At 61.8% G+C, this 25723-nt stretch overlaps 2 protein-coding genes across 5 annotated transcripts in view; both read right to left on the bottom strand.

Annotated features, from left to right (window-relative positions):
• CARM1 (coactivator associated arginine methyltransferase 1) overlaps positions 1-6495 on the bottom strand; it is a 30885-nt gene extending 24390 nt beyond the window's left edge. For all 3 annotated transcript variants that reach the window (XM_070059129.2, XM_070059128.2, XM_070059130.2), the window contains exon 1: positions 6159-6495. In XM_070059129.2, the coding sequence (XP_069915230.2) occupies positions 6159-6378 (220 nt within the window). In that variant the 5' untranslated portion in view covers positions 6379-6495. The remainder of the gene's footprint in view (positions 1-6158) is intronic.
• Positions 6496-7182: 687 nt separating this feature from the next.
• On the bottom strand, positions 7183-18920 carry C16H19orf38 (chromosome 16 C19orf38 homolog). Of its 2 annotated transcripts, XM_089316442.1 has the most exons (7): positions 18035-18683; positions 16675-16983; positions 14937-15029; positions 14485-14512; positions 13839-13882; positions 12808-12845; positions 7183-8525 (listed from the first exon to the last, which is right to left on the bottom strand). In XM_089316442.1, exons 1-7 carry the CDS (start codon positions 18066-18068, stop codon positions 8388-8390), a joined length of 684 nt encoding a protein of 227 aa, XP_089172568.1. In that variant the 5' UTR covers positions 18069-18683; the 3' UTR covers positions 7183-8387. The 2 variants fall into 2 exon arrangements, with proteins under 2 accessions (XP_089172568.1, XP_089172569.1); XM_089316443.1 differs by lacking the exon at positions 16675-16983 and having other exon boundaries at positions 18035-18920.
• Between the last annotated feature and the right edge of the window lie 6803 nt (positions 18921-25723).

Genomic DNA, 25723 nt, shown 5'->3' with positions numbered 1-25723 from the left:
TGGGAAAGCAGTGGAGGATGGCCCAAGTCCCTGGGCCCCTACGCCCACATGGGAGACCCAGAAGAAGCTCCTGGCTTCGGATCGGCGCAGCTCCAGCCATTGCTCCAGCTGTTGCAGTCAATTAGGGAGTGAACCAGCGAATGGAAGACCTCTCTCTCTCTGCCTCTCCTCTCTCTGTAACTTTTTCAAATAAATTAAAAAAAAAACTTCAAAAATAGAAAATATAAAAATATTGGAGTGCGACCTGCATTGTGACACAGCAGGTGAAGCCTCTACCTGCGATGCCAGCAGGTTCAAGTCCCGTCTCTGAGACAGAGAAAAGTAAAGAAAAGAAAAAGAAAGATAGCGGAGGCTGCAGTTGCCCCAGGCATCCACAGGGCACTCCCAGACACCAAGACAAGAAAAGTGCGCTCAGGACAGACGCCCCTTCCCCGAGGTGGACACGGAGGCCGGCTGCACTCCACTGCGGGTCACCGACCACCCTGAGCAGGGCTCTGGTCCCCGCCGGCCTGGGGGGACGCCTCGGCTCCGCCCCGTCACGCGCCTTGGTCTGGAAGCTCCCTCGGGCTTCTGGTCTCTCTGCCTGGCTTTTGCTGCGGGAGCCACCTCTCCACAGGAGCGAGAGGCAGGCGCTGCGGCCGTGGGATTCAGACCGACCCTGCCTGCCCCTGGCTCTGCCATGCCTCAGAGGGGACTTCTGCCCCACGGGGGTGGCCGTGCCCACCCCAGGGCCTCTCTAGAACCCAGACCCAAGTGCGAGCCACTGCGGCCAAGGTGACTCCCGGGATTCCCCCCCCCCCCACACACACAGCTGGAGTCGCGAGGGTAGCACCAGTCGACAGCCATGGTCCCCGTGCCTGGCCCGTGCTCTTTGTACCCTTTCTCCTTTATCTCTTCTATCTTACAATCTGGAGAGTGGGATGCAATGGTTGGATCCCAGCAACCACACTGAACCATGAAGACAAGATCGCGGCGTGGGAATGCGGCAGGGAGCCTGGAACAAGGACTCCACAGACGCCATGGCAGCCCCGGGGACCGGCACCTGCCAACCTCCACACTCCCACATGAGGACACAAAAAGTCAAAGCCCATCTTGTTTCAGCCAGGGCTACTTCGCCTCTCTGCTAGGCAAAGATAAAACAGATCCTGCTACCGTTCCTTCACTGAACCACTAAAACGCCCATCAGGTGGGCACCCGGCAGCCAGCCCTGCCACGTGCCGGCCACGTCCCGTGGCCTGGTCAAGCCCTTTCACCTCTGCGGTCACAGGTGTGCTGTAGGGACCGGCGGGAACACACGGCGGCCCCCACTGCCCCCCAGCAGGCGTGATCCAGCCTGAGCCAGAGACAGGGGCAGAGACGGGGCTTCCGGTTCCTCTCCAGGTGGCCGGGGTCAGGCTTCCCACCTTCCTCCTCCTCCTGTCTCAACGCTCCCAGCATCCTCTGGCGAGAGCCAGCAGGCACACCACTCACCGCCCAGCGACTGAGATCAGTCCCGAGCTGTGTGCAGGGTGGTGCGGGGCGGGGGGGGGGTCTCGACCTCGTGGGAGCACCACGCGCAAACCCACACAAGCCAAGATGGCGCTGCTCAAACTTCCGCAGGTTCCTCCACGGTGCTGCACTTGGCACCAGGAGTCTCGGTGCATTTTTTCCCCCTAAGCAACCCCCACTGCTTAAATGCAGCCCACCACCCCCAGCCGGCCCCACGCCCAGCACTGGAGTCGGCCAGCACCAGTATACAGCAGGCGCTCAATAAATGACAGCTACCGCCGAGACACCGACACCCTCTCCAGACGGGGACAACACAGTCCCTGGCAAGGACTGGCGTGTGCTGAGCAACACAGCCCCCCGGGACTGCGCCGTCGCCAGCCTGGGCCACCCCGTGTTGGCTACAGCCCCCGGAAGCTGTCTCCGGTCCAGGAGCGGGCGGCCGGTGTCCAAGCACGGCAGCCACGCCAAAGCTTCCTTACAGCTCAGGAGCTTCCTTAGAGCCCTGCCTACTCTCCCAGACCAAGGCCAGGGTGGCCCCACAGGCAGGGAGGGGGCAGGGGTGACCTGCAGGGCAAGGGTGCAGACACAGGGCCTCCTGCCGCCGTCACCCTGCCCTCCTAAGTCAGGCAATGGGGCCCAGGGTTTCCACGCCCATCAACAGGGGTGCAGGGCAAGGGGTTGCCCCCAGGACAGCCGGCACTTCCCTGTGCCATGCCAATGATGTCGCCGAAAGAATACACAGTTTCCCGAATGTGAGCTTCATACCAGACGCCCTGCCCCCCCCCCACCGCGTACTGTTCCCAGGGTCCCAAGTGGCACTGATCCACTGTCGGGGGTAGCGACTGGGCAGGGAATGGGCTCAGGGAGGCGGGACAGCTGAGCTGGACCCCAAGTGCAGGGCCCTCAGCCTGCACCCCAGGAAGCTCCTGGCCCACTGGCCCCGCGGGAGGCACCAGGTGCCCCCATCCCATATGGACGCCGGGTCGAGTCCCGGCTGCTCCACTTCCGATCCAGCTCTCTGCTGTGGCCTGGGAAAGCAGTGGAGGATGGCCCAAGTCCTTGGGTCCCTGCACCCACATGGGAGACCAGGAAGAAGCTGCTGGCTCCTGGTTTTGGATCGGCACAGCTCTGGCCATTGCAGCCATTTGGGAAGTGAACCAGTGGATGGAAGACCTCTCTTTTATCTCTCTGCCTCTGTAGCACTGCCTTTCAAATAAATAAATAATCTTTAAAAAACTCACAAGGGTCTGGACGCACGGGAGGCAGCGCCCTCCTCGGGCGAGCAGGGGAGTGCCAGGACTCTGGCCGTCTTCTTACTTGGCCACAGTGTTCCCTGGAAGGAGCCAGGGAGGGCAGGGAGAGGGAGCTGAAGCCAGGGGAGGGAGTTCACAGCGGGCGCACACCTAGAGCTCCCAGCAGGAGCCGGGGCAGCGGCTTAGCGGGCAAAGCTGCCCAGGGACACCGGCATCCCGGCTGAGCGCTGGTTCGAGTCCCAGCTGCTCCACTTCCAATCCAGTTCCCCGCTAAGGCACCTGGGCGAACAGCGGATAACAGCCCCAGTGCTAGGGCCCCTGCTGCCTGGTGGGAGACCTGGTCAGCTCCTAGCTCCGCCCTGGCCCAATCTAGGCTATGGTGGCTACTGGGGAACAAACCAGGGGCTGGACGCTCTCTGTCTCTCCCTCTCCCTCTGCAACTCTGCCTTTCAAATAAATATTTAAAACAAAACAGCACCCAGTGGGGCCTGGTCACCCCCAAGCATGACAGGCAGTTCCACCTTGGCCCGCCCAGCTGCCACGCCCCCACTAGGCGGACCATTCCGGACCTCTGTGGGGGGACTGTGAGATGGTGCTCCCCACTCAGCAGATCAGACCTGCTCAGACTGGGGTGTAGGCAGCCCCAGGCCTCAGCATTCACCGTCACACCTCAGGGCGAGTTTGCCTCTCCTCAGGCTCCAGCCTGGCTCCAGCCCTAGGGAGCAGGTGCAAACCCCCCAGGTGCTCACTCTGGGCCACAGTACCCTGACCGCAGCCTGGTCTAATGACCGAGAGGAAGCGAGGCATAAAGTCCCACAGAGAGCAACATGGCGAGGCACAAGACGGCCCACGCAGCGCGGCCCGGAGAGGCCCAACCCCTGGAGCCGGGACCGGCACCTCCTGTGGAAACGGGGTCACCCCGAGCTTCAGGGTGGATTCTAAAGCCAGCTGAGAGCCTTGGAGAGCCTCCTGCGACAGCGGACAGGGGCGGGGACCCTCTGGGCCACCCCTCCGCCCCGGGCTATTCAAGGTGAAACCCCTGGCTCCAGCCCTGCAAGGCAGCCTCCCAACAACCAACACAGCCTAACAGATAACTTTGTGCAGCCGGTGATGTGCATGGCCCACCAGTGACGTCATAAATATCCAACCGGCCCTTGGCAGAGAAAAGGTTCCTCTCCAGGGCTCTCAGGATACGGGGTGGGGCCGGCACTGTGGTGTGGCTGATAAAGCCGCAGCCCGCAGTGCCAGCATCGCTTATGGGCACCTGTTGAGTCCCGGCTGCTCCACTACTGATCCAGCTCCCTGCTGTGGCCTGGGAAAGCAGTGGAGGATGGCCCAGGTGCTTGGGCCCCTGCACCCACGTGGGAGACCCGGAAGGAGCACCTGGCTCCTGGCTTCGGATCAGCTCAGCTCCGGCCGTTGTGGCCATCTGGAGAGTGAACCAGCGGATGGAAAACTGGAAGACATCTCTCTCTCTCTCTCTCTCTCTCTCTCTCTCTCTCTCTCTCTGTAACTCTGCTTCTCAAATCAATCAATCTTAATAGAAAAAAGCTACAATGTTGCAAGTTCAGGGTAGATGTCGGAGGGCAGGGGGTGAAGCCAGCACTTAGGGTGCCGTGTGCCACAATGAAGGGCTGGTTCGAGTCCTGGCTACTCTGCCTGCCACCCAGCCTCCAGCTAGAGCACGTGGGAGGCCGCAGACGATGGTCCAAGTGCTGGGGCCCTGCACCATGTGGAAGGCCTGGATGCAGTTCCCGGCTCCTGGCTTTGGCCGGGCCTGGATGCTGTGGGCATTTGGGGAATGAACCAACACTCCCCTGCCCCTTCTCTCTGCCTTTCAAACAAAAAAAACATTAAAAAAGACAAAAAGGGAGGAGAGCTGGCATTGCGTCATACCGCTATGCCAGCATCCCCGTGTGGGCGCCAGTTCGGGTCCTGGCTGCTCTACTTCGGATCCAGCTCCCTGCTGTGGCCTGGGAGGGCAGTGGAAGGCGACCCGAGGGCTTGGGCCCTGCACCCACGCGGGAAGAAGCTCCTGGCTTCAGCGTGGCCCAGCCCTGGCTGTTGCGACCCTGTGGGGAGTGCACAGTGGATGGAAGCCCTCTTTCTCTCCCTCTCCCTTTCTGTGGGCTCTGCCTTTTAAATACATAAACAAATAAACCCATTAGGTTCCTAGGAATTTCTCCCTAGGCAGGCAAGGGGAAACGACTACACCTGGCCAGGGGCAGCTCCGGAATCCAAGCTCAAACCGGCCGGCCAGGAGAAGTGTCTGGGATCGCCCAGCAGTTCCAAGGTTATCAACACAACAAAAAGACGAAAGTGGGTGGGCGCCCTCCGCCTCCACACAGCTCAGTCTGTTTTACAAAGAAAACCCAATCTCCCAGAACTCCTTGGAGAGGGAGCCCAGAGACCCTCCCTCCAAGAAGGGTGCAGGGACTCCCTGCCAGATGCAAGGACTTGTGGGCAACCTGGGGGCCCCCCCCCCGACGCCTGGGCCACCTCGTCACCCGGGCCCAGCACCACCCCAGAGGGGCGCCCCTCTTGGGCCACAGACCCCGCGCCTTTCTTTTTCTTTTCTCAAAGTCAAGATGCAGGCAGAGCCCTGGGAGAACGCCCCGCATGCCTCCTTCCCCGACACCCCGGGTCCCAAAGTGGCAAAAAAAAAAAAAAAAAAAAAAAATCACAAGAGACCGAAGGCTGGAGAGGCCTCCACCCCCTCCCAGGAACCCACAAGAGAGACAAAGGCCGGTGCAACAGAATAGCAAGAAAACGTGACCGATGAAGAAACAGTAGCGAGAGAAAGCCCAAGCGTGAATTACAAAGCCCGAGCCGGGGAGGGGAGCGGCGGCCCGGACGCGGACACGTGCGGCTCCCCTCTCCACCCCCACCCCCCCACGGCCGGAGATGTCAATTCCGAAAGCAGCTTCCGAAAAAATACATAAATAAAAAATAAACCGAACCGGCGGCGGGGAGCGGCGTGGCCCGGGGCCGGAGGCCGAGCCCCCCGCCACGCTCGCGGGGGGCCCCCGAAGTTTCCCGCCCAGGGAGACGGGGGGTCCCCCCACGGCCCAGCCCTCCACGGGGTGGGGTGGGGGGCCACACACCAGGCCCACCCCGCAGGCTGGGAGCCCCTGTGCAAGTGTCCACGGCAGCACGAGGGTCCCCGGAGACCGCACAGGCCGCCCACGCCCCCGCGGCCCCCCAATTCCACCTTCCCGGCCCGGTCCCCCACTTCCTGCCCACCCAGCGGCCCCCAAATCTCAGGCCCCGCACTCGGGGGCTAACCCCCGGCCCCTGACACCGGCGGGCCCGGCTGCATCCTGGGGCCACCCCCGGCCCCCCGGAACCCCGGCTCCAGGGCCCCCCGGCCCCCCGGCCGGCCTCGTGCGCGCGGCCCCCGCCTCGCCCGGCACTCACGGCTGTAGAGGGCGATGCCCGCCGCGTCCGGGCCGGCGCGCACCTCGAGGCGCAGCGCCTGCTGCTCCGCGTGCCGCTGGATCTCGCCGTTCGCGTCGCCGATGGTGAGCAGGCGGGCGCCGGGGAACACGGACACGGCCGCGCAGGGCCCCGCGCCGCCCGGGCCCGCCGCCCCCGCGCCGCTCGCGCCCGGCCCCGCCGCCGCCGCCGCCGCTGCCATCTTAGATCCCGCTCCAGGCCCCGCCGCCGCCGCCGCCGCCGCCGCCGCCGCCGCCGCGCCCGGGCCCAGGCCGCCGCCGCCGCCGCCGCCGCCGCCGCCGCCGCGCAGGCCGAGGCCGAGGCCGAGCCGGGCAGCGCCGCCTGCCGGCCACGCGCCGCCTCACTACCGCCGCCGCCGCCGCGGCACGGCCCCGTGGCGGAGCGCCCTCTGCCGGCGGCCGCGGGCAGCCCCGCTACAGCGCCGCGGGGCGGGGCCGGCTCCGCCCAGCGCGAACGGTCTCCGCTTTGTGAGGTGGCTCCGCGGCCCAGGGGAGGCGGGGACGCGAGCGTGCGTCCGGGGGGCGGGGCCCCGGCCCCACGCGGAAACGCCCCCTAGGCGGCCTGGGCCCCGCCCCCGGCCCGGCGACGCGAGCGCGGGGACGGGCGCGCTTTGGAAGGCGGGGCTACGGCGGGGGCGGGAGCGTGCGTCAGGGGGCGGTGCCCGGCCCGCGCGGACACGCCCTACCTCGCTTTGTGAGGCCGTTCCCCCTGCCTGGGACGGCAGGGGCACGCCCCCGAGGCCCGTCCCCGCCCCCTGGCCCCACCCGGTATTGTGACGTGACAGGAGGGGGCGTGGCCTTGTGGGCCCCGCCCCTACACCTGCCCTGCTCCTCCGCGGCGAGTGGGGCTTTCTAAGAGCGGCTCCGCGGGAGGACAGGTGAGAGGCGTGGCCAGGCCTTAGGGACACGCACCTGCCCTTGGGTGGAAAGGCGGTTTGAGGTGCGCCAGGCACCTGCCCGTCTCCTGAACCCCGTACATCAACGGCTTTTTAATTGCTTTAAAAATTTATTTACTTGAGAGGCAGAGTTGCAGGGAGAGAGCGGGTGAGACAGAGAGAGAGGTCTTCTGTCCGCTGGTTCACTCTCCAAATGGCCACAACGGCCGGAGCCAGGGTCTCCCACGTGGGTGCAGGGGCTCAAGGACCGGGGGCCATCTCCCACTGCTTTCCCAGGCCACAGCAGAGAGCTGGATCCGAAGTAGAGCAGCCAGGACTCGAACCGGCACCTCTGTGGGATGCCGGCACCGCAGGTGGACGCTTTACCCACTATGCCACAGCACCTGCCTTGGCTTTTAAACTTTTAAAAGATGTATTGATTGATTTGAAAGAGTTACAGAGAGAGGGAGAGAGAGCGAGAGAGGTCTTCCATGTGCTGGGTCACTCCCCAGGAGCCCACAACAGTCTGGGCTCAGGCTGAAGCCAGGAGCCAGGGGCTTCAACTGGGCCTCCCGCGGGGGTGGGCAGGGGCCGGTGCACCAGGGCCATCTTCTGCCGTGTCTTCCGGGCCATTCGCAGGGAGCTGGATCGGAAGTGGAGCAGCCGGGGCCGGAACCAGTGCCCATGTGAGCTTTACCTGCTGTGCCACAGCCGGGGCCCGTCAGCTGCCCTGGCCCCTCTGCCTCCCCCCAGTGGAGGCTGCAGAGTGAGCCCAGCATCTCCCCCCTCCTCTATTCGCGGGTCTCCTCCATTTTGGGGGCTCCTGGTCCCTTCTTTCCTTTCCGGCACCCCCTTATTCTCCTCGGGGTCCCTCTGTCCCCCCGGTCCCTGTCATCCCATCTCCTACGCCCCCCTATGCAAGGACCTCAGATCTGACTTTGAGGTGTGCACCTCCCTGCCCGCCGCGGAGGGGTTCTGGCGTCCCCGCCCCAGCCCCAGAGGCCCCAACACCTGTTCCAATGAATAACCTGGGCCGACAAAGACGCACACCTGTGACACCCAGCAGCCAAGCCTCAGGCGCGGAGAGGGGGCGGGTGGCGGGAGGGGAGCTGGAGTGTGCGCAGTGCAGAGGTGATCCCCCCTCCAGGCTGCGGGGGTGCAAGAAGCCATCCTGACAGCGCCCCCTGGCGGGGACTGGAATCCCACAGGCGCCCCCACCCCCCACCCCCGGAAGAGTCCCAAGGCCAAGGTTCGCCTTCAAGACTTCCAGTTCTGGTCGGTTCCCTGAGAAAGCAGGCGCCGGGGCCGCCGCAGCCTCACTGGCCTGCCCGGAAGGTGCTGAAGTCGGGGGTCGGGGGCTCGGGCGAGGACGACGTGGAGGTGGGCCTCTTCCGGGGCCCTGAGTTGTCGGGGCTGGCGTCCAGGGCCCCCACGTCTTCCTCGGAGGTCATTTTCTTTGTCCGTGAAAGACAAGAGAGACAGAGAGGGGGAGACACGGGGTCATTCGGGGTTTGGGGAGCTGGGGACCCCCAGGGTCTGTGCCTCAGGCCTCAGCCCCCATCCTCCTGCCTCCCTCTCTGCCCGGGTCCAGCTCCCAGCTCCGTCACTGCCTGGCACTGTGACCCCCCAGCTGCATGACTTCGCCTCTTGCTGTCTCAGTTTGTCCTCTGTGAAATGGGGAGAATGCCAGGCCCTCCCGCGGAGCCAGGGCTGCAGAGGGGGCGAAAGACAGCTGGTGACTGTGCTGGAAGACTACCCCTCCCGCTCCTTGGCAAGTCACCCCCCTCCTCCACCTGGGGGGCTCCTGGCCCGCCTGCGAGTCCAGGAGGGAACTCGGCAGAGCCCCAGGAAAGCAGATGAGAGCAGGCTGGGCTCCCCCCCACACACACACACACAGCCACCCCACTAAGGCCCTTGCCTCTGGGTTGTGTGTGTGGAAAGAAATGGCTTAGTGGTTAACCCACTGGGGACACCCACGTCCCATATCACAGAGCCTGGGCTCAAATCCCAACCCCACTCCCGACTCCAGCTCCCTGCTCCTGCACACACACATACCCTGAGAGGCAGCAGGGGTGGCCCAAGGACTTGGGTCCCTGCTGCCCATGTGGGAGGCCTGGATTAAAATTCTGGCTTGCAGGCATAGGGGAGTGAACCAGCAGATGGAAGACAGCCTCTCTCTCTCTCTCTCTCTCTCTCTCTCTCTCTCTCTCTCAAAAGAAAACAGCCAAACCCAGGTCCCAGGGAGCTGTGAATTTAAGATCAAGGTCATGGTGAAAGCCGGAGCCCTTGTCGGCTGCTTGCTTATCTCAGCCAACAGCACAGCTTCAGAAAGAAACTGGAATCGAAAGCAGGAACTCAGGCAAGCTGTTTGCGGGTCCCGAGTTTGTGGCGCCCGGGGCGGGGTCGACAAATGAAGCATGCCCATTTCCCGGACGGTGATGCGCCCTTAGAGGGGAAGGAAATTCTAGCACCTGCTAGCAGGCAGACGGGCCGCGCGGGGGAAATAAACCGGTCACAAAAGGGCGCATTGTGCGGAACGCTGTGTACAGAAAATATCCAGGACTGTGGACCCAGAGAGACAGAACACAGCATGGCAGGTGCCAGGGCCTGGGCAGAAGCTGGTGGCCTTGATTTGATTGATTTGAAAGGGACAGTGAGAGTGAGAGAGAGAGAGAGAGAGAGAGATCTTCCATCTGCTGGTTCACTTCCCAAAAGCTTGCAACAGCCAGGACTGGACCAGGCCATAGCCAGGAGCCAGGAGCTTCTTCCGGGTCGCCCACGTGGGTGCAGGGGCCCAAGGACTTGGGCCATCTTCCACTGCCTTCCCAGTCCACAGCAGAGAGCTACATCAGAGGTGGAGAAGCCGGGACTCGAACCCATGCTCTGACAATAGGATGCCGACACTCTGTGCCAGTGTGGCGGCTTAACCTGCAGAGCCACAACACAGGAGCCGACATTTTAATTACACCAAAATAAATATAGACTTGAATTCCACTTTATGTGATCTTTGTGAAGTTGCCTCACGTGACTGTGACTTGAGGATTTATTTGTGGCACAGTGGGTCAGGCCGCCGTTTGCGATGCCGGCATCCCATATCAGAGACGGGTTCAGGTTCCTACTGCCCTGCATCCGATCCAGCTCCCCGCCGTGGCCCGAGTGCTTGGGCCCCTGCCAACTACCTGGGAAACTGGATGGAGTTCTTGGCTCCTGGCTTCGGCCTGGCCCAGCCCCAGCCTTTGTAGCCATCTGGGGAGTGAACCAGCGGATGGAAGACCTCTCTCACTCCCTCTACCATCCCACTTTTCAAATAAGTAAAACAAATGCTTTTTAAAAAACAATTTTTTTTGACAGGCAGAGTGGATAGTGAGAGAGAGAGACAGAGAGAAAGGTCTTCCTTTTGCTGTTGGTTCACCTTCCAATGGCCGCTGCAGCCGGCACACCACACTGATCCGATGGCAGGAGCCAGGTGCTTCTCCTGGTCTCCCACGGGGTGCAGGGCCCAAGCACCTGGGCCATCCTCCACTGCACTCCCAGGCCACAGCAGAGAGCTGGCCTGGAAGAGGGGCAACCGGGACAGAATCCGGCACCCCAACCGGGACTAGAACCCGGTGTGCCGGCGCCGCAAGGCGGAGGATTAGCCTAGTGAGCGCGGCGCCGGCCTGAAAATATATTTTAAAAAGATTATTTATTTATTTGAAAGGCAGAGTTACAGAGAGAGAAGTCTTCCATCCATTGATTCACTCCCCAAATGGCTGCTATGGCTGGGGCTGTGTTGATCCAAAGCCAAGAGCCAGGAGCTCCATCTGGGTCTCCCAAGTGCGTGCAGGGGCCCAAGCACTTGGGCCATCTTCCACTGCTTTCCCAGGCCACAGCAGAGAGCTGGATGGGAAGTGGAGCAGCCGGGACTCGAACCAGCGCCCACGTGGATGCTGGCACTGCCGGTGGTGGCTTTACCTGTTGTGCTATGGCACCAGCCCCAACATAAACAATGTTTATGAATGTAAAATATTTTTTCTAAAACTCACCAGGACTGAAATACTGGGAAATGTTATTTTTTCTCCCTGCTTTTTTTTTGGTCTAGTTTCTGTTGTTTCTTTCAAAATGCTTTAAAAACAGCAGCCTGCCTGCCAAGTGTTTGGTTTTTTTTGCTTGTTTGTTTGGAGGGATTTATTTGAAAGTCAGAGTTACAAATAGAGAAGCGGAGACAGAGAGAAAAGTCTTCCACCTGCTGGTTCATTCCTCAGATGGCTGCAAAGGCCAGGGCTGGGCCAGGCCAAAGCCAGGAGCTTCCTCCAGGTCTCCCACGTGGGTGCAGGGGCCCAAGCACTTGGGCCATCTTCCACTGCCTTCTCAGGCCATTAGCAGGGAGCTGGACTGGAAGTAGAGTGGCCGGGACACAAACTGGGGTCCACATGGGACGTCCACGCTGCAGGCGGAATCCTTCCCCGCTGGGCTACTGCACCGGTCCCCGCCACGTTCTTCTCCCTGGCTGAGTAGGCTGGAGCCGAGCCCCTCCCTCCCCGGCCATGTATCCTGGGAGGCCTGATTTACCTCCACAAATGCCTCTCGCCCCACGGGGTAAGCCACCGCCTGCAACCCCAGCACCAATGCAAGTCCCGGCTGCTCCCCTTCCGATCCAGGTCCCTGCTAGAGCGCCTGGGAAAGCAGCGGAGGGTGGCCCAAGCGCTTGGGTCCCTGCAGCCACGTGGGAGACCGGGACAGCGGCAGCCTGGCTCAGCACCACTCACTGCGGCCACTGGGGGGAGCTAGAGAACCAGCAGTATGGAAAATCTGTCTCTCCTTTTTCTAACTCTGCCTTTCAAATAAGTAACTAATAATAATAATAATAATGGCCTCTCTTCCCAACTCCAGGCTCATGAAGGGCCCAGTGTTTGTGTTCTTGTCCCTCCCAGCCTGCCCCTGGCCCAGGTCTCCTGTTCGCAGCACCTGGGTCCACCCTGACCTGAACCTGTTCACTTCTCCCCGCCGCTGCTGCCAAAGCACCCACGGGCCTAGCCAAGCCCCGACGCCTCCATGCTGGTCCCCAGGCAACCGATGCTGCCCCACGCCGTGCTACCCACAGCGGCCACCAGATGGCGCCTGTGACCACCTGATCCTGGCCGGTCCCTTCCCTGTGTCATTTGGGGAGCGAACCTCTCTCTTCCATTCTCTGTCACTCTGCCTTTCAAATAAATCAATCTTAAAAACTTAAGCCACAAGCACCCAGGCCACCTCAAGGTCAGTGGTTCAAGCAGGGCCACAGACCTGGGTGGAAGTCCCAGCCCCGGGGCGGAACCGTACCCTGGAAATCGGGCAGGACATCTTTGAGACATCCAGGGACATTTGAGCTGAAGTCCCTGAAATGACCCCAGCGCGCTCTCTTCCTTCCTCCACGAGGGGCTGAGCGGGCGTCACGCGGCCAGAGACTCCGCGAGCCACCCCAAGGAGACCACTGCCTGGCCCAGCAGTCCCCATCGCCCCACGCAGGGGTGGCCCCCAACCGCGTCCCAGGGCAGCACTGCCTGCGGCGCCAGCCGCCCCCTCCCCCGGGCCCCTGGAGGCCGGCCTTGCTGCCTTCATCCGTCTTTCACACCAACTCTGAGCTCCCGAACAAAGCCCTGCTCAGGGCCGGCCGCTGGGAGGGGGCAGGTGCACCCAGGCGCACCAGGCCCGCGGGGGCCTCTGCCTCCCCAGCTCCCTGAACTTAGGACCCTCCCAAGAGCAGGCCCCACTCACCGTGGAGATGGCGAACAGGGAGTTATCGAAGGCCATGTCTGAAACAGAGAGGGAGCGACGGGGTTGGAGATCGCTTTTTCTGTGTTGGTTTTTAACATTTAGTTATTTGATCAGAGACAGAGAGATGGGTCATCCGCTGGTTCACTCCCCAAGTGGCCACAATGGCCGGAGCTGCGCCGATCCGAAGCCAGGAGCTCCATCCGGGTCTCCCACGTGGGTACAGGGGCCCAAGGACTTGGGCCATCCTCCACTGCTTTCCCAGGTGCATCAGCAGAGAGCTGGATCGGAAGTGGAGCAGCCGGGACTCGAACCAGCGCCCGCTGGTGGCATTGCACGTGGTGGTTTAACAGGCTGAGCCACGACGCTAACGGGCTCCACTTCCGATCCAGCTCTCTGCTGTGGCCTGGGAAAGCAGTGGAAGATGGCCCAAGTGCTTGGGCCCCTGCAGCCACATAAGAGATCTGGAAGAAGCTCCTGGCTCCTGGCTTCGGATCAGCTCCGCTCTGGCTGCTGCGGCCATCTGGGGAGCGAACCAGAGGATGGAAGACCTCCCCTCCCCCCGCCTCGTAACTGCCTTTCAAATAAATAAAATAAATCTTTAAAAAGGCAACGCAAGCTGACGGTGAACGGACTTTCTGTGCGGAGGAGCGGCGCGCCCCCTAGCGGACGCCTGCAGAACCACACTGTCTGGAAGGCAGGCGGAGCTCGGGTCAGCGCCAGTCCCCGCAGGTGCTGCCCGCGAGGGGCGCACCGCTCGGCAGTGGGAGCACCTGGGGGTTCTCAACCGGGATTCTTCAGAGGGCGAGAACGACACTGCTCGGGGCCCGTCAGCAACAAGAGGGTGGGGGCCCTGTCTGGGGAGTCTAGGAGGGCTTCCTGGAGGAGGTGAGCTTTAGGCTGAGGGAGGCAGTAGAAGGGTCTAGGCAGTGGGGCTTTGGTAGGGGGGAGTGGATCCTGAGGGGACGAGGCAGCCACAGATGAGGCTCTGGTGGGGTCGGGGTCGGGGTCGGGGTCGGGGAGGAGGCACAGACCTGACGTGCTGAAGTTGATCTGGGCCCAGCAGGACTCTCGCTCTCTGAAAAGACATTCCGGAAAAAGCAGCAGCGTGTCAGGTGCCCCCCGAGAGGGGAGCTCGCTCTAGGCAGCCCCTGAACCAGGCCCTTCTCCCGGCCCCACTCACACCCGCCCCCCCCCCACAGCGCCCTGACCTGGGGCCCTGACACGCTGTGCGTCAGCCCTTGGCCCATACTAAGTGAGAGCTGTAAGTTCCCTCCCCATGCCCCAAATCTGGGTGAAGCTGGCCCCTGGTTCCCCGTGGGTCTCCTTTCTCAGGGGGGAGAAATGGAGGCTGGGGCAGCCGGGACACCCTGGAGCCCAGGAGCTGGGGGCTGCGTCCTGCAGGGGGCAGGCCGGGCGCTAAGTAGGTCCCCTGGGATCCACAGAAACACTGCGCTGATGTAGCGCGGCCGTGCCCGGGAGGAGACTGGCCGGCTGTGCGGCCGAGCCTCCGTCTCCGGCTCCGTGAAATGGGTCTGTTCACAGAGCGCCCAGCTCCACGGCTGCTCTGAGTAGAAGGTGACCTCCGGCTTCAAGGGGATCCCAGCTCAGCAGGTGCCAGACAGGGCCACCGGTTCCACGCCCACACCGCCTCCAGAGGGTCTCCAGGGAGGGGCTCACCTTTTTTTTTGCAAGTTTTTCACCTTGACTGGAACAGAAAACCAACAAGCGTCTGTGAGATGCCGGCGTTGGCTGCAAACCCCAAAGCCACCCCACCACGGCCACTCTAACACGGGGTGGGGGCTTCAAAGACGGCGCTGGGGTGCAGTGGCTTCCAAGACCCCGCCCCAAGTCCCCCCTGCTGCTCGGCTTCCCGTCTCGCCCCCTGCTTGTGCGGCTGGGAAAGGAGGGGACGGGCCTGGGCCCCCGCTCAGCCAGTCTGCCTGTCGCCTGTGCCCTTTGCGACGGGCGACGCGATCACCCGTGGATGTTGCCATCTCGTCCGTCTCCCATGGACACCAGGGACCGCCTATCAGCTCCTCCCACATCGTCCTAATTCGGGGCGGGGGCAGGGGGTCTCAGCTTCGGAGCGAGCCAGGTCGGCCCTGGGCTTCCCCCACACCGGCTCTCACCTTTCCTCACCACCAGGGTGAGCACCACCAGGCCCGCCAGGAGCAGCAGGACGCCGGCCAGGCTCAGGGACAGCGCCAGGATCCAGGTGGGCACTAGAGGGGGGAGGGGGAAGGAGGCGGCGGGCAGCGAGGGGCCAGGACCACCCGCAGCCCACCGGTCCCCCCCCAGGGGGGCCCCCAGCTGCGTGGGGTCTTAGCAGAACGCACAGCTGGTTCATTAGCATAGCCCCTCCCTCCGCTCATTGTGATTGGCTCGGGGATGGGCGTGTGGCCTGAGCTGAGCCAATGAAAGTGACTTCTGGGACTTTGGGCAGACACGTGGGACTACGGGGCTTGGTTTTACCACCGCGGGAGAGAAAGGCCCGCCGAAAACCAGGCACTGGGAGGTGGCAAACATTGCCCGACCTCTCTCTCTTTCCCCTTTTCGATTTTTATTTGAAAGGCAGAGAGAGAGAGAGAGAGAGAGAGAGAGAGAGAGAGAGAGATTTCCCTTTGCGGGCTCATTCCCCCAGGGCATACAGGTACTTGGGGCTGAAGCCGGGAGTCTGGAACTCAACCCAGGATCCCACATGGAGAGGCAGGGACCAAGGGGCGTGGCCATCCCCTCCTGCCTCACGGGACGCCCTCAGCAGGCAGCCGAAGCCAGAAACGGAGCAGAGGCGTCCTGACCCGGAACGAGGGCACTGGCGAGGCGGCTTTAACCGCTGCGCCGGACACCGCCCCGGGAGTCTGAGATCTTTGCAAGCCTGGGTCCCGCCACACCTGAAGGGACTTGGGTTCAGCGAGCCAACAGATCCCCCTTTTGTGGCTGAAGGCAGTGGGAGCCAGGCTTTCTGTTCCTGGCGTCAGCCTGGGGGATTGGACTGCGGCGGCCGCAGAGAGGGAGGTGTCCTGGTCCCCAGAGGTGGCCAGGAGGGCGGAGGACAAGGTGCAGGCTTGCGTGTGCCACAGGGACAGGCCTTGTCCATTCAGTCCTGGGGGGGAGGGGCGCCCTCACCTCCCTGCTCCCAGACCACAAGGCCAAGGTGAGACAAGGCAGCCTTTGACAGAGTCTGGGAGCAGGGAGGACACAGAGGCCCCTCTGTCACCACGGCCACCGCGGGCTCCTCCCTCCCTCCCTCCCTCCCAGGCTGGAACCCACAGCCCACGCCTAGAGAGACCGGAGCCAGGCACCGGCCCTCCCACGGGCCCCCCTGACTCAGAGGCGAACCCGAGCCCCTGCTGCCACCCACAGGGCCCCGAACGCTCCTCTTCCTCAGGCCCCTGCCCTCGTCTGCCCCCAGTTTCCTCCGTGGTCACTACCGTGCTGGCCTCCCGTGTGCTCCTCCAAGGCAGCGAGCAGGCTCCAGCCTCAGGGCCTTTGCACAGCCTGTCTATGCTTCCTACAACACCCCCGCCCCCGGTTCTCCAGGGACAACTCCTGCGGGTCAGCCAGCTTTTGTTCAAACGCCTCCTGTCCAGAGAAGCCTCCCCTGTTCGCTCTACTTTCTGCTTAAAACGATGCTCTCGGGGCAGGTGCACCGGTTAGGACACAGCTATAATGCCGCCAACCCATATGGGCGCCGGTTCGAGTCCCGGCTGCTCCACTTCCGATCCAGCCTCCCTGCTGTGGCCTGGGAGAGCAGTGGAGGATGGCCCAGGTCCTTGGGCCCCTGCACCTGCGTGGGAGACCCGGATGCAGCTCTTGGCAGGGACAGGGTTGCATTCATTCACCGTTGCATTCATTCATCCGCCCCACCTGGGAAGGAGACGTGCACCGGCTCGCTGAGGTCCGAGAGCTGGGGCTGGCTGTGCTCGCCCAGCACGCCGTACTGGCAGTGGAAGGTGCCGCCGCCGCCCGCCCTGCTGCCGCCGCTCAAGTTAAAGGTGACGCTAAGCTGCTCCGCGGGGGCCTGCAGGAGCTGCACCACCTGGCCCCCTCGGTACAGCGTGAAATTCGCCCCGGGGAAGCCGCCAGGGGCCACGCACGAGATGTGGATGGGGTCCTCCTGGCTGCTCGGGTGTGGGGGCACCAGCAAGATGGACGGGGCCGGGATCGCCACGGAGCCTGCGGGGCAGAGGGGGAGGCCGTGCTGGCTGTGCGACCGCATGCAGGCAGAGCACCCTCTCTGGGCTGTTTTTTTTTTTTCTTTTTCTGTGCATCAGGAGGCTGGAGACCCCTACCCGCACACCAGGAGGAAGGCGGGGGGATGGGACCCTGGCTCCAGTCCTTTTGTAGTAAAAGCTATGGTTACTCTGTTGCAACACAGAGTTGCCTTGGAGTGACCCTGGGGGGCTTCCTGGAGGAGGTGCTGCTATGCTTCAGTGTTGCAATTTGATCCCCATGGTGAGGTGTTCAGGGGGTGGAGGTGGGTGGAGCTGTGGGACGGGGGTTAGATTAGGTCATCAGGGTGGGTCTCCCTCCCCCCACCCACACCAAGATGGATTGCTGGTGTTTCTACACGGAGGGAGAGACCGGGACACGTACACGTGTGTGATGCCCTAGGCCACCCTCAGATGGAGCCCCTTGGACCTCGAACCCGAACCCATGAGGGAAAACAAATGGCTACAATCCCCCAGCTTCAGGCACTTCGTGATGGCAACAAAAACACCGACTGCAGGCGCCTGGCATTGGGTGTGAGAAGCCACAGGGAACAGCATGGGTGGAGGCTGGGAAGGGAAGGGGCATGGGGGGCGTCCCAGGAGGGCGACTGGGAGGGAGGAGGGGGAGGAGGGGGCAAGGGGGTCCTCTGGACTTCTCCAGGGTACAGGGCGGAAAACAGGCTGTGGGGTAGGGCTTCCTGGAGGCGGAGGGCTCTCCTGGCTGCCAGCATCAGGCAGGGGTGGGGAGAGGGGATGCACCCACCAGTCTCCCCCTCTACTGAATCCCCCCTCCACACCCAGGCTGGGTCCCAGGGCACAGGCATGGCTTCCCCTAATGACTGCCATCTCTCTAAGCCCTGACTTGGGGTGACAGGAGCTGATGGGGCAAAGCCCCCCTGCCCTGGGGTGGGGGGTGGGGGTCGCCGGAGGAGGCAGCTCCCACACAGTGGCTTCTGCCCCAGAGGAGCCCGAGGGGCAGGGGCGGAGGGCAGGGCAGGGCAGGGCAGGGCACTCACCGGTGGCTGCGAGAAGCAGGGTGATCCAAGGCATCGCTCCCGCTGCCTGCGGCCGGCCGGGGACTGTGGCGGAGGCCGGAGGGGCCCAGGGCTCCCCGCCAGCTCCTCCTGTGGGGCCGGAACGGGGAAAGGAGAAGCTGCCTCAGGGTTCCCTCACTCGCAGGAAGTTGCACACACACACACACGCACACGCACTCGCACGGGCCCAGGCAGGGCCAGGGGCGCTGCCCTCTGCTCTCGCTCCCCCCTCCCGCCACTGCACGCCGCCCCACGCCCCCTCCCTGCACCAGTCTCGGTGTTGATTTTTCCCTCTCTCCCACTAGGAACGGACCAGGGCTTTGAGTGCAACGACCCTGGGCTGTTTGGGAGACTCCCGCCCCGCGTAGGGCCACAGCCCAGGCAGCTGGTGTGGGAGGGAAACAGAAGTGAGATGCAGAGTAGCGGGGCTTGGCCTTTGTGACCTCGGGCAGAGCTGGACTTGTCTGAGGCCTCGGTTTGCTGCCCTGCAGAATGGGCTGAGCGCCGAGGGAGGAAGCGGCCTGGGCCCAGTCCCGGCTGCTCCACTTCTGATCCAGCTTCCTGGGAAGGTGGTGGAGGGTGGGCCAAGTGTGTGCTTATTTGAAAGCCAGAGAGAGAGAGAGAGAGAGACAGAGAGACAGAGAGACAGAGAGCAAGTGAGCGAGAGGGCTTCCATCTGCTGGTTCACTCCCCAGAGGGCTGAAACAGCCGGGGCTGGGCTATACCCAAGCCAGGAGCCTGGAATTGCAATCCGGGGCTCCCACATGCATGCGGGGACCCAAGTACTGGGGCCGTCACCCACTGCCTTCCTAGGTGCACGGGCAGGACACTGCACAGAAGCGGAGCAGCCGGCACCCACGTGGGAGACTAGGAAGAGGCTCCTGGCTCCTGGCTCCTGGCTTCGGATCTGCCCAGCTCTGGCCTTTGTGGCCATTTGGGGAGTGAACCAGCAGATGTAAGACCTCTCTCTCTCTCTCTCTCTCTCTCTCTCTCTCTAACTACTCTGCCTTTCAAATACATAAGTGAATCTTAAAAAACAAAGAGGCCAGCGCCGCGGCTCACTAGGCTAATCCTCCGCCTTGCGGCGCCGGCACACCGGGTTCTAGTCCCGGTCGGGGCACCGGATTCTGTCCCGGTTGCCCCTCTTCCAGGCCAGCCCTCTGCTGTGGCCAGGGAGTGCAGTGGAAGATGGCCCAAATGCTTGGGCCCTGCACCCCATGGGAGACCAGGAGAAGTACCTGGCTCCTGCCATCGGATCAGTGCGGCAGCCATTGGAGGGTGAACCAACGGCAAAAGGAAGACCTTTCTCTCTGTCTCTGTCTCTCACTGTCCACTCTGCCTGTCAAAACAAACAAACAAACAAAGAGTCCGGCGCCGCGGCTCACTAGGCTAATCCTCCAGCTGCAGCGCCAGCACCCCGGGTTCTAGTCCCGGTTGGGGCGCCCGATTCTGTCCCGGTTGCCCCTCTTCCAGGCCAGCTCTCTGCTGTGGCCCGGGAGTGCAGTGGAGGATGGCCCAGGTGCTTGGGCCCTGCACCCCATGGGAGACCAGGAGAAGCACCTGGCTCCTGGCTTCGCAGCGGCCATTGGAGGGTGAACCAATGGCAAAAAGGAAGACCTTTCTCTCTGTCTCTCTCTCTCTGTGTCTACTCTGCCTGTCAAATAAAACAAAAAAAAAAAAGAAAAAAACCACCGGGGGTGGGGGGAGCAGTCTGGACTTGAACAGGCGCTCAGAAGGGATGCTGGTGTCACAGGGAGCGGCTTAGCCTGCTGCACCACAACACTGGCCCCACATCATTTTTTTTTTTATTCGACAGGTAGAGCACAGCAGAGAGAGAGCTGGACTGGAAGAGGAGCAACCGGGACAGAACCCAGCGCCCTTATGGGATGCCAGGGCCGCAGGTGTAGGATTAACCAAGTGAGCCACAGCGCCGGCCCCCAGCGCCCACATCATTGTTTTGAAGCATTTTTTTTTTTTTGCTTTACTCTCTTTTTTAGGGGGGCGGGGGGTGTACTGGGCCAGGCTGAAGCCAGGAGCCTGGAGCTCCTTCCAGGTCTCCCACGTGGGTGCAGGGGCCCAAGGACCTGGACCATCTTCCACTGCTTTCCCAGGCCACAGCAGAGAGCTGGATCGGAAGAGGAGCGGCCAGGACTTGAGCCGGCGCCCATTTGGGATGGGCTTTCTCCGCTCCACCACAGCGCTGGCCCCTAGAGATACTGTCTTGAGGCAGGTGTTTGGCCACTCAGACACTGATGTAATAACCGCCCTGCGCTCCTGAGCCCTGCCCGAGCTGCTACCGACACTGACACCGGGAGGCAGCGGTGCTGGTTCAGGGATTGGGTTACAGCCACCGCCCGGGCAAACCGGGATGAAGTTCCTGGCTTGTCTTTGGACCCAGCCTGGGCCATCGTGGGCATCTGGGGAGTGAGACAGTCATGGGAGATCTCTCTCTGTCTCCCAGAGAATTTCCTCTGTGAATCTCCATCCAGAGATGATCTGGGAGCCTGCTACTTAATTTCTATATATTTGGGGGCCGGCACTGTGGCACAGTGGGTTAACGCCCTGGCCTGAAGCGCAGGCATCCCATATGGGCACCGGTTCAAGACCCGGCTGCTCCACTTCCAATCCAGCTCTCTGCTATGGCCTGGGAAAGCAGTAAAAGATGGCCCAAGGCACCTACGTGGGAGACCCAGAAGAAGCTCCTGGCTCCTGGCTTCGGATCGGCACAGCTCCAGCCGTTGTGGACATCTGGGGAGTGAACCATCGGATGGAAGACCTCTCTCTCTGTGTGTGTAACTCTGACTTTCAAATAAATAAATAAATCTTTAAAAATTTTTCTATATATTTGGGCTTTTGATAGCTTGATGATTATTAAAAATAAAAGACTTCACTTATTTTTATTTATTTGAAAAGATGAACATAGGGCCGGCACTCTGGCTCAGCAGGTAAAGCCACCAGGTGCAGCACCAGTTCCAGTCCCGGCTGCTCCACATCCAACCCAGCTCCCAGCTAATGCGCCTGGGAAAGCAGTGGGAGATGGCCTAGGTCCTTGGGAGAGTTCGATCTTCCATCCACTGGTTCACTCCCCAAAGGGCCACCATAGCCTGAACCAGCAGTCAGGAGCTCCATCCGGGTCTCCCACGTGGGTGCAAGGGCCCCAGGACTCAGGCCACCTCCCACTGCTTTCCCAGGCCATAGCAGAGAGCTGGACTGGAAGTGGAGCAGCCGGGACTCGAACTGGTGCTCTGACATGGAGCAGGCATTGCAGATGGCGGCTTAGCCCTCTGCGCCACAACGCCCGCCCCCAGCAACACCTGTGCCTGAATTCTTCACCAGCACAGCCGAGGGGGCAGGACAGCCCCGCGTCAAAGCGTGTGTCAGGGCTAACACGTCCGTCTGGCGCTACAGAAGCTGGACTTGGTGTTGGCCTTTGTCTTGCTCACGAGACATCTGTCGAAACCATGAAGGCAAAGGAAGGGGCCACAGGCACCTTGGGCAGGAGATTGCGATGAGAAAAACAGACACCAAGACCCGGGGCAGCAAAGGCGGGGTGCAAGCTGCTCTGGGTAAAAAGCGACCCTGAAAGCACCCGTATTGGGGTGCAGGAGGGGGCACAGCTGCTCACCCACCTCCCACTTGGGAGCGGCGGTTCCAGTCCCGGCTGCTCCACTTCCCACCCAGCTCCCTGCTCATGCACACGCTGGGAGGCAGCAGTGAGGGCCCAAGTCCCTGGACCCTGACGCCCATGTGGGAGGCCCAGATGGAGCTCCTGGCTCCTGGCTTCAGCCTGGCCCTGTTGTGAGTATTTGGGGAGTGAACTGGATAGACGAGCTCTCTTTTTCTTTCTGCCTTTCAAATAAATAAATAAGTCTTTTTAAAAACACACACAAATATGCTGAGGAATTCGGAGAGCAGGACGCAGGCACAGAACAGACCCAAGAAGACCCTAAGTTGTTTTATTTTATTTTATTTTATTTTATTTTTTTATTTTTATTTTTTTTTTTTTGGACAGGCAGAGTGGACAGTGAGAGAGAGAGAGACAGAGAGAAAGGTCTTCCTTTGCCGTTGGTTCACCCTCCAATGGCCGCCGTGGCCAGCGCGCTGCGGCCGGCGCACCGCGCTGATCCGGTGGCAGGAGCCAGGAGCCAGGTGCTTTTCCTGGTCTCCCATGGGGTGCAGGGCCCAAGCACCTGGGCCATCCTCCACTGCACTCCCTGGCCACAGCAGAGGGCTGGCCTGGAAGAGGGGCAACCGGGACAGAATCCGGCGCCCCGACCGGGACTAGAACCCGGTGTGCCGGCGCCGCTAGGCGGAGGATTAGCCTAGTGAGCCGCGGCGCCGGCCCAAGAAGACCCTAAGTTGTGACCTCTCCCAGCGCAGCAGGAAGCGAGAGCTAAGGCAGAGCTGCACAGCCTGGGCGAGGCTGGATACGTCCTCTTCATCTTTCTCTTCTCTTTTTTCCCCCCTTCTGCCAAACAAAGAATTCAAGCATTGCAACAACAAAAAGACCAAAAAAAAAAAAAAAAAGGCAAGCAAATGAGAAGACATTGGGAGAGAGACAGCTGTTCCTAGAGTTATATCCACGAGCTGCTTGAATCTGTTGTCCCTGTATCAGCATCGTTGCACAAGGACCTTCCTGTTCACACCCACTGGGAGGACTTAGAGTAAAAGCAAAACAGAAAAGGACAAAGGCTGTGAGGATGGGAGGAGGCAGAGACCACACACGTGGGTGACCACAGCCACAGGGAAAGGCCACGGTAGTTCCTCTGAGAGTTACACAGCGAATGGCCACGTGATGTGGCAACTCCACTGCAGGCCCACGCCCTGAACCAGCCACAGGCAGAGCCGCAGCGGAGGGAGGGCGACTGGGCTCTGCTCCTGGCTCCGGCTCCCTGCTGATGCGCACCCTGGGAGGCGGCAGTGAGGGCCTGGGACCCTGCCGCCCGCCTGGGGGACCTGGATGGACTCCTGGCTCCTGGCTTTGGCCTGGCCCAGCATGGACTACTGAGAGCATCTCTCTCTCTCTCTCTCTCTCTCTCTCCATTTTTAAAAGATTTATTTGAAAGAATTACAGATGAGAGGCAGAGGGAGAGAGGGAATGGGAGAGGGAGAGGGAAGGGGGAGAGGGAAGGGGAAGGAGGGAAAGGGGGAGGGGAGAGGGGAAGAGGGAGAGGGGGAGGAAGAGGAGGGAGGGAGGGGAGAGGGGGAGGAAGAAGGGGAGAGGGGGAGGAAGAGAGGGAGGGGAGAGGGGGGAGGAAGAGAGGGGGAGGAAGAGGAAGAGGGAGGGGGGAGGAATAGAGGGGGAGAGGAGGGAGAGGGAGAAGGGGGAGGGAGGGGGAGGGGGAGATTGTCCATCTGTTCAATCCCCAAATGGCTACAATGGCCAGGGCTGGTCTCCCACGAGGGAGCAGGGGCCATCTTCTGCTGCCTTCCCAGGCCACGGCAGAGCCGGGTCAGAGGTGGAGCAGCCAGGACTCCATCTTGCACCCATAGGGGATGCCGGCACCACAGGTGGTGGCTTTACCTGCTACGCCACAACATTTGTCCCAAGATCTCTCTCACTACCTTTCAAATAAATAAATGAAAAAAAAAAATTAAAGGAAGCAGATACTGACACAGACACACAGAGACACACATGTTCATTGCGGCATTAGAATCAGCAGGAGGTGCAAACAACCCAACTGTCCATCGGGTGATGCACAAACACGCTGTAGCACACAGATCCAAGGGAATAGTACGCAGCCAGGAAAAGGAGTTACAGTGACTGGTTACACAGGGATGAAACACAGAAGCCAGACACCGCACCACTCTACTGATACAGGGTCCGGAGAGAGGGAACGCAGGGCACTGCTGGTTCCCAGAGCCTGGGGCGGCTGAGGGGGGCCTGGGGAGGAGGAGGGCCTGCTGGGTGAGTGAGCTCGCCACTGAGATGTCTGCTTTAGAACGGCTAGTCTCTTTTTTAATTTTGGGGCTGGTACCATGGCTTAGCAGGTAAACCTCTGCCTGCAGTGCTGGCATCCCAAGTGGGCGCTGGTTCGAGCCCTGGCTGCTCCACTTCCCATCCAGCTCCCTGCTAATGCCCCTGGGAAGGCACTGGGAGACGGCCGAGTGCTCGGGCCCCTGCACCCACGTGGGAGACCCCGATGGAGCTCCTGGCTCCCAATTGGCTCAGCTCTGACCGCCATTTGGGGAGTGAACCAGCGGATGGAAAACTTCTGTGTCTCTCCGTGTCTCTGTAACTCTCCCTCCCAAATAAATAAATCTTTTAAAAAATGTCTCTGCCCTGCATCAGAGCAGCTGGGTTTGAGCCCCCGCTCCGGCCAGTGCAGACACTGGGGTGCAGCTCAGGTAAGGGGTCCCTGGGGCCTGCGGCTGTGCCTGCAGTGCCTGCAGCCCGCCAGAGGGCGGGGACCACCAGGGCGGCTCCGGCTAAGGAGCCCGCGAGGAGTCCCTGAGTCCCTGAGCCCGACCCAGCTCTGCGGTGCGGACCTGTAGGGAGTGAGGAGCACACAGGCCTCTCTGCCTGGATCTGCCTTCCTAAGGGATACATGGAAAACACAGACACACACACACACACACACACACACACGGAGACACAGACGCACACATAGATGCACACCGACACAGAGACACAGAGACACACAGACATACACACACAGAAACACAGAGAGACACAGACGCACACACACAGAAACACACACACACAGACACACACAAAGACGCACACTGACAGAGAGACACAGACATACACACACCGACACACACAGATGCAGACATACACACACAGACACACACAGACGCACACACAGACACAGACGCACACACAGTAGCTGGGCCCTGCACCCACGTGGAGACCTGGATGGAAACTCCCTGCTTCTGACCCAGCCCTGGCCGTGGTGGGCGTTTGAAGAACAAACCAGCAAACTGAAGCCCTCCCTCCTCCCCCTCCCTCCCTCTCTCTTCCACCCCCTCCCACCCCCTCCCTTCCTCTCCTCCCTCCCTCCCTCCCTCTCCCTTTCAAATAAGGCTGTTTATTTTTTTTTTAACGAAACACTATCACCTCCCCAGTGTTAATGGAGAAGGTAAGCTTGTGAGTCCTGAGTTTCATGGCATTTAATGCCCTCTAGGGAACCGCCGCCTGCGGTGCCGGCATCTCATGTGGACGCCGCCGGTTCGAGTCCCGGCTGCTCCACTTCCGGTCCAGCTCTCTGCTGTGGCCCGGGAGTGCAGATGAGGATGCCCAGGTCCTGGGGCCCCGCACCCGCGGGGAGACCCGGATGGGTCTTTAAACAAACCCGTTAAAAGGGGAGTGGGGCATCACCCACCCCCCGGCCCTGTGCCCTGTGACGCCCGCAGCCCCAGCCCCAGCCCCCTGCCCGGGTGGCCCCCGGCCCCGCCCCGGGGAGTGACCAGTGGACAGAGCGCTGTCGCTCAGGTCACCCAGGAGAGGTCCCCGGGCCACTCAGGGAGGTGGCCCTCGGGCCGGCCAGGGCAGGTGGACGCGTGACTGACAGGCGATTCTTCCCGCGGGGTCCGCGCCCAGCGCAGAGCTCCCCCCGCAGCCCCAGGCCCCCCACCCCGTTTCGCAGATGGGGAAACTGAGGCTCGACGGACCCGGGCAGGGGGCGGGCTGGACCTGGCTTTGCACCTCAACTTCTCGCCTGACTACAG

The sequence above is a fragment of the Oryctolagus cuniculus genome, chromosome 16 (genome assembly GCF_051225735.1).
Source record: "Oryctolagus cuniculus isolate XC-2025 breed Fujian yellow rabbit chromosome 16, ASM5122573v1, whole genome shotgun sequence".
Taxonomy (NCBI): Eukaryota; Metazoa; Chordata; class Mammalia; order Lagomorpha; family Leporidae; genus Oryctolagus; species Oryctolagus cuniculus.
The sequence above is the reverse complement of the archived record's forward strand: the minus strand, read 5'-3'. Positions and strand labels throughout refer to the sequence as shown.

Coding starts and splice junctions, on each gene's coding strand:
- C16H19orf38 (XM_089316442.1), bottom strand. CDS start 18,068: ATGCCTTGGATCACCCTGCTTCTCGCAGCCACCG. Junction 16,984..18,034: donor CCTGCTTCTCGCAGCCACCG/GTGAGTGCCCTG, acceptor TCTGCCCCGCAG/GCTCCGTGGCGATCCCGGCC. Junction 12,846..13,838: donor GATCAACTTCAGCACGTCAG/GTCTGTGCCTCC, acceptor TCTCTGTTTCAG/ACATGGCCTTCGATAACTCC.